This window comes from Prionailurus bengalensis, chromosome B4 (assembly GCF_016509475.1).
Source record: "Prionailurus bengalensis isolate Pbe53 chromosome B4, Fcat_Pben_1.1_paternal_pri, whole genome shotgun sequence".
Classification (NCBI taxonomy): Eukaryota; Metazoa; Chordata; class Mammalia; order Carnivora; family Felidae; genus Prionailurus; species Prionailurus bengalensis.
This window is the reverse complement of record NC_057358.1, coordinates 105,336,805-105,349,645: the sequence shown is the minus strand read 5'-3', so window position 1 is coordinate 105,349,645 and position 12,841 is coordinate 105,336,805. Positions and strand designations below refer to the sequence as shown.

Here is a 12,841-nt window from a genome sequence, read left to right as displayed (position 1 = left end):
AGACAAAGTTAATTCATAGTAAAGGATTGTGTGCTTCTGTAGATACTTTCTTTTCTTTCTTCCCCAAAGTCATTATCTAAATCTTAACTCTTCCATATGCCTCTCATATGTGTTTCAATGCATAGATTATAAACTCCTAAAAATTAGGAACTGCCATAGTCTAGTTCTATAAATCTTCTTGCCCAACGTATAGTGTCTACGATAGTCTTAGTCACACTGTTGCAAACTAACAGTGGTTGACTAAATTCTATGCCACATCCAAAAAATACTTTTATCGAGATGTAGGAAATTAATAAAAGATTAATTGCAGATTCAATTTAATAGTTGTATGATTATTAATATTTTATTTTCCTTCTTGAGGCTGTTTTGGCATATTGTGTTTCTTTGAGAAATTTTTCCATTTCATACAAATGTTCAATTTTGTTGTCAGAAATTTATTGGCATATTTACAGGCATGTTCCCTTTTATATACCTGATATTGATTATTTGAACGTTTTATTTTTTAAATGATTAGACTTACCAGAGATGTATAAATTTTATTAATTATTGAAGAACCAACTTTTGGAGGTGTTAATCATCTCTCCGTGTTTTTCTTCCAGAAACTACTAATCTTTTGATTTTTAGTCTCTTCCTTTTCTAATATGTGTTGAAAGCTAATGTTTTCTTATATCATGGTTTAGCTCATCCCGTAAGTTTTGATGGGCAGTGTTATCATTATAATTCAATTATTTTCATTATTACTCAAATACTCTCTAATTTCCACTGTGAGTTCTTCTTTGACTCAGAAGTTATTTAGAGGTATAATTCTTAGTTTAAAGAATATGGGGATTTTCTACTTATATTTAAAACAATTTTTAAATTTTTATTTACATATATATTTAAGTATATAATAAATTTTATAAGTATATAATAAAATTATATAATACATAACAAATATATATATATATATATACACCCCATGTCCAGCATGGAGTCCAACATGAGGCTTAAACTCACAACCCTGAGATCAAGACCTAAGCTGAGATCAAGAGTCAGATGCTGAACTGAGCCACCCAGGCACCCCTAAAACAATTTTTTAAGCTTAAATGCATTGTGGTCAGAAACTACATATAATATAGTTTCAATTTTTTTGAAATTTATTAAAATTTACTTCAAATCCCAGCATATGGTCAACTTTTGTAAAATTTTCATACGTACTTGAAAAAATTATATAGTAGTTGGGAACAGTTTATAATAAACTGTTTATCCATTAGCTCAATTTTACTTCTTTCATTGTTCAAATCTTGTATCTTTTTGGTTTTGTTTGCTTTTTCCATAAGATAGAGGGAAACATGAAAATATTCCCAGCATGATTGTAGACTTGTTTCTCCCTGTAGTTAATTTTTGCCTTATATATTTTGTAATTATGGTATTAACTAAATACAAACTTACATTTTCCTGGCAAATTGAAATTCTTTTCATTATGAAGGTTACCCTTTATCTTCCAGAATATTTTTGCCTGAGATTAACTAAAAATCTACTTTGATATTGATAAATATCCTTCCTTTTGATGAGTAATTGCAAATATGCCTTTTCCTTCCTATTACTTTTGAATTTTTTATACCCCTGTTTTAGATGTTTTTTCTAACCAGCAACTTATTGGGCTCTATTTTTCCAATTAGTCATCTTTGTTTTATAATTGAAGCATTTAATGTACATTTAATGGAAGTACTGACATATCTAGGTTTGAGTCTACTATCCTATACTATTTGCTTTACATATGTTTATGTACCAGGAATTAATTGCTTTACATTGAGAACTACAACCATGTGCATTAATATGACAGAGCTATGGGGTCTAAGAACTGAGACCACCTGTGTCAACATGATTTATTTGTTTGGTAAAGGAAATCTTTGCCCAGGAAAGATAAGGCTGTAAACCAATAAATAACTTCATTGTTTCAGGAAATTCTCATATATTAATTTATCTCAGACAATCTGCTCACCTTGGCAAAGAGCTCACTTATCAAGCAACAGTTTACTTATCAGAACTTGCTTCAAGACCCTTGCCTTGCTATTAGATACCAATCATAAAACTTGTCATGAACTTTTCCAAATTGCAGTCTGGTCTCCACGTGAAAAGAGCCACCTTCAAAATGCTGTAAATATCCTCTCCTGACTTTACCTTCAGAGACCCTCAAGGCAGAATCCCCTATTACTACAGACAGTTTTAATAAATTCAGTTTTGCTTTATTAACAGATTGCCTGGAGACATTTTGTGGGAGTTCAATAACATATTTAATCTTTTAATGCTCATAACAACTTTATAAGTAAATTTTATTCTTATATTCTTTTTACAGATGAGAAACCTGAGGCATACTGAATACTAAAGTGACCTACACAAGGACAGACAATAATTTAACTCATATGAATCTAAACTATGGTACTAATATTACTGAGCCTATCTTCCCTTGAAGTCTTATCAATTTGAAGGTGCCATAAAGGATCTCATGTCCTGACACTCTCAGCCCTATACAATAATTACAGTACTAATTATGGTAATTAGTAATTTTGTTGTCTTTCTTACTAGACTGTGAGCTCTTTGAGAAAAGGGACATATCTTGTTTGTCTCCGTGCTGCCAGTGCCTAGCCTAACGTCTGACACATGATAAGCATTCAATAAATGTTTCTAAAATGAAAATTAAATGAAACCCACTTTACAAATGAGGCTCTGAGATATTAAGAGTCTTGCTTTAGCTCACTCAGAATGTAGCTGTCAGGATTGATGCTCCTGCCAATACATCACATTCTTTAGCTCAACTGTAAATGAGTTCTCAAAGAGCAGTTTTTATGAGAGGAGAGTCTACAAACATTGCAATGGGGATTCATGTGTATAAAGCTGTAGTCCTGCCAAAATATTATATTTCTTTGTTCTTTTGCTGACATATTATCATCTCAGTGGGTCATACAAGTTATCTCATGTTGATTAGCTTGAATCACACAAATGTCTCTATTAAAAATGGAAAGTATTAACTGATAAATATACTTTCTGACAATGTTTTAAGGCATAGGGAAGTTACTACAAAGTTTCCTTGGTATTGAAACAGTTGGAGTTCACTTTACTAAACAGAGCTTTACACACATGAAGTTTTTTTTCTTTATTATAATGAGAAAATAATGTTATATAAATATTTAGGCATCAGGGCAAAAGTTCAAAATCTTACATATCTGGGAACGGTGGGTGGGGTGGCAAATGTGAACGTGTGCATGCTCGTAAGTGTACAGATGAAACAAGACTGGTAAAATGTTGATAATTATTGAAGTTTGTGATGAGTACATGCGATTCGTTAGACTCTACTCTTCATTTCTGAACATATTTGAAATGTTCCATAATAAAAAGCTTAAAAAGTGGCTATTTTCCCCAGTATTGTACTAGCTATACAAAGTACCTGATCATCCACATATATAATGGCTGCAAACTTCCTATCACAACACAGAGCAAAAACTTGTTCTTTCCATCTGCGGATAGACTCTAAAATTTAAGAGAGTAGTTACTTCTTCTGATGGGAGAATTTTATAGTCTTTTGCTGAGCATCAAGGAAGCTTTTTGCCAACTGTCGTATCTTCTGTGTATATTAGAAATCTCAAGATTTCTGCAAATGAAAAGAACCTGTACCACACTGGGCATAGCACTGGCCTTCTTTCATTCTCTCTTGCTTTTCTCAGACTGGCTTTCTACAGAGCACAAGGTAATTATCTATTTTAATAAGATAAGTAGCTTCAAGATTCCTTAAAGTGAAGCTCACAAGATGCATATTTCTTTAAGGACACAGAATATCTTCTCATGTAACTTAGATGAAAACACATATTAAGCACTTTTTGTATCTGCCTGGTTCCTGGGTGTTTCTTTCCTTTTTGGATTTTTCCCTCCAGATGACATGGAAAATCCTTCCAAAATCTGGAGGAAAATGAAAGTGATCTTCTGTGCTAATTTTATTATATATACACCTATAACTTTCCTCTGTCCAAAAAGTTTTTAAATCAATAAAAGTCAAAATGAGGTATGTAGCAAATATTAAGGGTCTCAAACAATAGGAAACAAGGGTCAGATTACAATGTACTATTGATATAGTAACTCAGGAATGTAGGTCAATACTTTAAATATTTTCATGAGTTCTTATTTTATTAATGTATGCTTTGACAATGGAAAAATAGATTATGGTGTTCTGTTGTTAGCTATTATTTTATTGTTTATTTAAAATATAGAGCAATGTTTTTTCAAATATTTACATAACACAACATAAATGTTTAGAAGAGCAAAATTAGTGATAGTTTCCACAAACAGATACATCTAATACCTTGCTTCAACTGAAATCATTGCTGCTTCTTCAGAGCAATAATAGCATAACATCTGGGAGATTTCACAGGATCAAACAACTTCACAAGTGCAGACCATGCAATATTTTCCTGCAAATTGATAAGTGATTTAAATACATAGCAATTTGTTGAAGATAAGAATGAAAGATGAGTCAGACTATATATTGTAATATAAAAACAACATAAAAGACAAACTATATAAAAGAAAATTATTCTTTGCTGAATGAAATTAACGTTTACAATTTCACCTACAGGAATTTATGTTGAGGAAATAAAAGATTTACATAAGATAGTGAACTACAGGGTTATTCTTTGCTGAAATTGTGAAAGAGTGGAAGTGATAAAAAACAATTGGGCATTACTTAAAGAAATTATTATATGATGAAACATTATTCACCTTCTGTAGTATATTCAATAAGATGAGAAAATTCTGAATAAAATAAATGAAACAGATTAGATTCAAAACTGCACTTGTAATTTGATTCCTTTATCTTATCATCATCTTATCTTATGTTAGAGAGCAGGGAGGGGTAAAAGGAGAGGGAGAGAGAATCTTGAGGGCTCTGTCTCTGGACTGTGAGACCATGACCTGAGTGAGCCAAGATCATGACCTGAGCTGAAATCAAGAGTCAGACAGCTTGACTGACTGAGTCACCCAGGTGCCCCAGATTCCAATTTTAATTAAAGTAGAAATAATGCGCTCATATATATGTGTGCAACATATACATATTAGAAAGAGGCACTAGAATACAAAACAAAAATTAAGTTAATGCTGAAAGATGGGACTGTTGTCATTTTTAATTTTCTTGTTTATATTCTTCATTTAAAACTTTCTAACATATAAGTGTTATTTTAGAATAAAATATTATTTAATATTATTTAACATTGCTATTATTTAACATTGCTATTTAAAAATTATTATTATTTAACATGCTATTTAAAAATATTTTATTAACAAGTTAATATTTTATGCTTTATATCATTTCATTGCCAATCTACTATCTTTGTGCATATTACTTATTTTATTTAATTTATTTTTTTACCATTTACTTATTTTATTTAGGTCAATGGAAATTGCTTTGAAAAGGTAAATAATGAGTACCTAGTAAAACAGGCCCAATTCTGTCACCTATGAAATTGGAAACCAAAGATTTCCAGTGATTTTGAGTTACTTGGTAGCTTAAGAAAGTACACAATTATCCAAATATTTAAAAATTGTTTTTCCATAAAAATATAAATTAGAACAAAAGCAAGCATTTATTAAAATCCATTTGTTCCAAATAGCCTGTTGAAAAGAAGAAAGTAAAATTACCCACTATGATAGAACAAAATTGTTAAAATAAAGGGCTTATGGTGGAAACATGAGGCTGAATCCATGTATGGGTTTAATTTAAACAGTTCACATAACTATTTTGATCATAGCTCAGTGTAAAATCTGCAAAAAAATTTTTCCTTAAAGACAAGCAAAAAACCAGTTTTTTTGGTGCATTCAACATAGATTAAAAAAAACCAAGACTGTGAAGAAGCAAAAGCAATTTTCACTGATCAGAAAGAAATTTTTATACTGCAGATTACATATGTCCAAAATCCAAAAGTGATTTAAAAGGTAAATTTTCATTAAATGAAACATATATATATATATATATGTAATATCTTTTATGTCTGGCCTTTATTAAATTTAGCTACACAATACGTCATATATGATAGTTGTGTTCACTGCCTACCATACAGTAATTACCATACAATTAAAAGAACATAAACTTTATTATAATAGGTTTGCTGAAAACATCTGTTGTACATATGTTTATGTTTAAAAAGAGATGGAATGAATATTTAAACTTGGAAAATATAATAAGAAAAATTATCTGACTAGCTGTATGCAAAAGAAACTTATCCTAGGTAATAGTGGATCTGTTTACTATATTAAATAAAGATATTAGTTATATATTTTAAAATATAATTTACCTGCTCTTTCAGATAGCAAAGTCGATCCAGAAGAATCAGTGTCTCTATACAAGGAGCCAGAACAACTTTCAACTAAAAGAAAGGGTAAGATAGGATGGTAGAACTTTAAAAAACAAAACAAAACAAAACAAACAAACAAACAAACAAACACAAACTAGCTTAACACTTATGTTCAAGAAAATGCATCTACAGAAATTTATATAGGGCCAAATCTCCAATACCAATTGTATATATTCAGAAAACGAATACTGCAGAGATCAAAAGTTTTTCTTTAATAATAACAGGAATCCAAAGGCAGTGGTACGTATGATAGAGAGTTTTCAGAGGTACTAAGAATGAAATTCATTAAAACGCATGCTGGGGAAATAACTGCATTGAGACAAGTATGTCTTCAAAGAACTCTGAAATTTCTTCCATGCATTTATGATACATTTTAAGAGAAATCTACCATGTGTTCTCTTTATTACATTACTGACACCTAATATAGTTCTGAAATAGGAAATGGTCCAAAACGGTTTTTCTACAGTAAGAGAAAAACAACATAGATTGGTTGGTCCCACAATAAAATTTAATTGAACCCCATTCAAGTCTGGCAACATATCCAATTTAATATGTTCATTTCTGAGATTTACCATATTAAAAGCTTCCAGCTCATTCATTCTAGGCTTGTACTTCTCGTAGTAGTCCATTATAACTTTTTCTGGCAGCTTCAAGATAAAACAAGAAATGTAACAACAGTTAAAAAAAAAAGTTTTTCCTTATCAAACATTAAAGTAAAACCAACATTAACAATTTAAAACAAATTTGGGTGTGTGAAGAACTCTAAGGATATGAATGAAGCAAGTCAATAAACTAAGTTCTTTCATTAATATCTTCTACACCTATTCAGCATACTGTAAATAAAACAGCAGTAACATCCTATTAATATTGTTTAATTTCAACAAGTTGATGAAATATTTGTTTCTATGTTTAGGGTACATAGTAGGAGCTCAATAAACATTTTTTGAGTAAAATTAAAAAATTTAAATGATATATCTAAAACTATATATCCTAGAGAATAATTCAAAGGCCACAAAAACCCAGTAAGGACATATGTTCATATTTAAGGTAATTTCCTCTAACGTGCACATAACAAATCCATCAACAAGCATTACTTTCTGGTTTTCCTCAAAAACATAGGATACCTATAATACAATGAACCCTTGTGGTTAGCAGGCCACTTTTTAGAACATATATGCTTCTGTTCACACCAGTTGAATTTTGTTTACTGAGTCAATTGTATTTGTTTCTAAACTTGTTATGCCAGTTATAGTATTGTAATGATATAAGTAAATATTACATAATTAATGAAATATTAATGCAAAAGGAAATGTTGTTTCTATAAATTGGATGCCTTTGTGAAAGGATTGATAAAGGAAAGTCACTAGAAGAAATTGCTGTCAAATTACATGTGGTCAAAACAAACGTAAGTCTGGATAAAAAGAGTAAAATATCTGAAAGGATTTGTATTTAGATTTTTTCTGCAAATGTCTACCTGAATTTATTATTTTTTCAAAGTCCCTATTCTTTTTCTTACTGAACTAAATTTCTTTTGAATTTAAAAAGTATAAAAAGGTTAATGGTGAAAAGCAAGGTTTTGTCTCAGTTTCTAGTGCAGCTTTCCAGAAAAGATTTTCCCCTTAGTACAGAACCCAAGCAGATTATACCTCCTTCCCCAACCCTTTTATTTTCAAAAAAATTTTTGTTATTTTTATTTTTTCATTCTCAGGTTAGTTAACATACAGTGTAGTCTTGGCTTTCAGGAGTAGAACAGTGATTCATCTCTTTCATATGGCACCCAGGGCTCATCCCCAAAAGGGCCCTCCTTAATGCCCGTCACCCATTTAACTTACCCCCTCACTGCAACTCTCAGTTTATTCTCTGTATTCAAGAGCCTCTTATGGTTTGTCTCCTTCTCTGTTTTTATCTTATTTTTACTTCCCCACCACTTTTAAAAATCTTGCCCATCTTTGAATCAAATGAGTACCCCTAAACCAAACTTCTGCAGTAGTGTATATTGGACTGGATCCAGGCCTGCGATTCAAGCCAGGAAAACTCATCTCACAAAATTGTGTGTGTTTGAATTACAGCCTTTAGTTAGTCTTCTCTCCAGCCATCTGAGATCAGCAGTTATGGGACAAGTCAGAACTCATCATCTTTTACTGATCCTGCCTCACCAGCATACTGCTTCCTATAAATATAGTTTTTCAGTGTGATTCCTTGGGTTCTCCAGTATTCTCTGTTTCTCTCTTATGCCAAATTGGGAAGCACAACCCTGGTCATCAATTGCATTTGTCCCAAACTAGGAACTGTTGATTTTGCTGCTCAGAATATTCCAGTCTAGAGAACTGTGTTGTTGGTTTTGTCAGTGATCTGTAACTCTGGGAATTTTCTTTTGGTATCTTTCTCCATCCCTCTTTACCTTCATTGTGCTTCATAAAACACATGATTTGAGATTTAGCATGCTTTCTGATTTTGTCAAAGAAGTTGTGTTTTGGTTTTTATTTGTTGCTTTTGTGTGATTCTGAAGGGAAAAGGTGAGAACATCATCTTAACTCTCCTATTTTTTAAAAATGGAAATTGGTTGTTTAAGGGAAACAAAGCTGGACACTGTAGACTGCCTTAGAGGTCTGCTTGATGTAAAAAAATTAAGACAGAACTCCAAAGAGTGACCCTATACAAAGCTGTGTGCAAAGACCAAAACAACAAATGGCCTTGTGCTTACACCAAAAGTCTGGTAAGTAAAAGTATATTAATATGTTTTTAAGTGAAAAATTCAGTGTTTTAAGTTTTCATCAGTTTTTTCAGTGATACACTCAACTGCCAGTTTCATTACATTAGATCACAGAGATTATTTGGAAAATTTAAAAAGATATTATCTCATTTAATCCTAACATCAATCTGTAACATACATATTTTCATATAATTTTTATTTTTTTTGGTGTAAAAAGGTGATTTTATTAAAGCATGGGGCAGGACTTGTGGGCAGAAAGAGCTGCCTTCATGATCTCATTTTGTAGATGACATTATTGAGTGTTAAAGTCAGGGAGAGCCTAGGTAGGGCCAACGTCCTAGAGATGGAGGAAGGCATCAGAATTGAGTCACTGCCTGGTGCAGATCATACTTCGGCAAGGACATACATAAAAACTTACAAGTTGAAGTGCACATTGAATGGCAGTTGAGAGTACTGATCATGAATTTTATTGCTCCCTGTTGCCCATTCCCTAGACTCCAGAAAAGGAGATTAATATGAGTTAAGCTGTGCAATAGGGCCCTAGTTCAGAGAGCTAAGTTTTGAGTTTAGGGAGATACCCAGTCTGAAAGAGAAACTGGAGTGAGAGGCTGTAAACAAGCGGTTATGTTCATGTTCAGGTGCTTTAGATTATTTTCCCCACTTTTTAAATAATTTTTGACAGTAATTTTAACTCCAGTATAGCCTTTGTGTTGGACAATACCTGCAAAGGTTTCAAGAGTCAAAGTTGTGGATACAAGTATCTCTTCTTTAATGCTTCAGTAAGATTCATAAGTCCTTGAATTTCTTCTGTCTTTATTTCAAACCTCAATTCTTCAGTCTCCTTTAGAAGTACATTTATTTTGTCTCTTGGCAGGCATGAATTTTCTCTTTATTCTTCCTTACTTGTCTGATTTGGAAAAATGCTAAATGAACATTTTTCTTGTGCTCAATGTCTGCTAATAAGTTATATAAATAGGACCAAAAGAAGTAGACAGTCTAGAGTTAGACAGTCTGGATTGGAGTTCTTTTTCCTCAATTATGTAGTTTGGCCTTAAGAAATGTACTTATCCACTTAACCTGTGTCTCAATTTCCTTATCTATAAAATGAGTATAACAGTATTCATTTCACAAGGTCATTCTTAGTATTCAGTAAGGTGATATAAACCATGCTTTTGGCAGTGTCCAGCACAAAGCAATGGTTCAATAAACATTATCTTTTCTCATATTGTTTTTTTAAATAAACTTATATTTTAAAAGTTTTAGATTTACAGAAAATTTGAAGATAGTATAGAGAGTTCCCATATACCCTATACCAAATTTCCTCTATTATTGACACCTTACAATGGGGTTATTTGTTATAATTAATGAACCCAATACTGATAGACTGTGTTAGCTGAAGTCCATTATTTTATTGAGAATTTCTTAGTTTTTGCGGCATCTGCCTGACTCAGTCAGAAGAACATGTGACTCTTGATCTCAGGGTCATGAGTTTGAGGACCACATTGGGTGCAGAGATTACTTAAATAAATAAAAACTTAAAAAAATAATTTCTTAGTTTTCACCTAATGTCTTTTCAGTTCCACCATCCTATCCAGGATATCACATTGGATTTAGTCCTATTGGTTGTGATAGTTTCTCAGACTTGTCTTGTTTTTGATGACCTTGAGAGTTTTGAGGAGTAATGGCTAGACATTTTGTAGAATGTTCTTTCACTTGGATTTGCAGATGTTCTTTCTCATAATTAGACTAGGGCTATGGGTTTTTGAGAGGAAGACCACAGAAATAGGGTACCATGTTCCTGACATATCAAGGATACCTATCAACATAATTTAACATCATTGATATAGACCTTGATTACCCAGATAAGACAGTGTTTGTCAGGTTTTTCCACTCTAAAGTTCCTCTTTTTTCCACTTTTCATACTGCACACTTTGGAAGAAAGTCACTATGTACAGCCTACATTTAAGGAGTGGGGACTTATATTTCATCTCCTTGATGGTGGAGTATCTAAATAGATTACTTGGAATTCCCTTCCATGGGACATTTGTCTCTTCTCTTTATTTATTGAAATTTGTTGTTGTTGTTTTTTAATATAAAGGGGCCCAGGTAAGCAAACATGGACTATACTGCAATTTCATAGAAAGTGGGCTGGATGACTGGATGAGAGATACATGGCTGTTTAGAGATCCTCCCACATTGTACATGATCAAACCTGGGTTAGCAATTAACTTAGTTCTCACCAGGAGATGGTGAGACTGAGGCTGCTGACATATCCACGGCTAGGCCATAACTGGTTCAAGAACTAAGGTAGGTGGATATGAAGGTGAAGCCCATTAGGCGATCTGCCCAGGGAGCTGGGAAGACAAAGCCAGTGGCAATGAGACTGAATTGGTTCTAACAGTCTTAGATTAACAAAGAAAGTTATTCATGCTATTATTCAAAGGATTAGTGTCACTACGAATCTTTTGCAGTATAATGGAAAGATGACTCAGTATGATTCTTACTTTTAGAAATGATGTGATTATGTACATAACATATTCATAAGCCCTGAAATTTATGGACAATAAGATAGAAGTTTTCTTTTCTTTTTTTTTCTTTAACGTTTATTTATTTTTGAGACAGAGAGAGACAGAGCATGAACAGGGGAGGGGCAGAGAGAGAGGGAGACACAGAATCGGAAACAGGCTCCAGGCTCTGAGCTGTCAGCACAGAGCCCGATGCGGGGCTTGAACTCACGGACCGTGAGATCATGACCTGAGCCGAAGTCGGATGCTTAACCGACCAAGCCACCCAGGAGCCCCAAGATAGAAGTTTTCTTAAAAATAAAGCAAAATGTAATGTATAAAGTTATTTCCATATTCTCTAATGTATACCTGTCCAATAATTAGTTAACAGAAATAAAATTTGAACTTTCTACTATATGAAAGCAGAATCTACATACAAAATATTAACTTCAGCTCATAGTTATTCTAAAAATGATCACTGATATATCATATAATTATTACATATTCTTTCATTTGAATTAAATATGTCATTTGTAGATTTTGTACACATCAATAATTCTAATAATTTAAAATAATGTAACATTAAAACATGTTTTCTCCTATATTAAAAGCATATTAGGGGCGCCTGGATGTCTCGGTCAGTTAAGTGTCCAACTTTTGATACTGGTTCAGGTCATGATCTCACAGTTTGTGAATTTGAGCTTTGCGTCGGGCTCTGGTCTTACAGGTTGGAGCCTGCTTGGAATTCTCTCTCTCTCTCTCTCTCTCTCTCTACCCCTACCCCACTCATGCTTTCTCTCATTCTCAAGATAAATACACTTTAAACTTTCTTTTTAAAAAAGCAGTATTAAAAACTAAGATAATTAAGTATCTCTTTTTCTTCAATTAAAAATAAATAAATAAATAAATAAATAAATAAATAAAGTAATATATTTTCCTGTCCTTTAAATGATCATACCCTATCTTCTACTACTTCCTAGAGCTCTTTGTTGTCTGAGAGACATTTCTGTACCTAAAGCTTCTCTGTGGTTAGCTGGGAGAATAAAGATAGTTTTTATAGGCAATGTGACTGCTCTTATGTAGAATTAGACTTACATTATGTAAGAATGTTCTATTGCATAATGGAAATATCCCTTTATTTTCTGCACATGTGGCTTGGTCTTTGCATATAATATTGACATATTGTTTTTGATCTTAATTTAAAGGAAGTATAATTGTTAAATCTTGTTTTTTATCTACCCCCA

General features: G+C 32.3%; 1 protein-coding gene across 3 annotated transcripts in view; it reads right to left on the bottom strand.

Annotated features, from left to right (window-relative positions):
* Positions 1-12,841, bottom strand: part of METTL25 (methyltransferase like 25) — a 161,125-nt gene that overhangs the window by 27,157 nt on the left and 121,127 nt on the right. For 2 of the 3 annotated variants that reach the window (XR_006294400.1, XR_006294401.1), the window contains exons 10-12: positions 6,953-7,027; positions 6,321-6,392; positions 4,337-4,445 (exon numbers count right to left, since the gene is read on the bottom strand). Coding sequence is in view for 1 of the 3 variants with exons in the window: in XM_043561685.1 (XP_043417620.1) it covers positions 4,353-4,445; positions 6,321-6,392; positions 6,953-7,027 (240 nt within the window). In the remaining 2 variants the exon portion in view is untranslated. Of the gene's footprint in view, positions 1-3,123; positions 4,446-6,320; positions 6,393-6,952; positions 7,028-12,841 lie in introns of those variants that run through there. The other variant, XM_043561685.1, reaches the window with a different exon arrangement.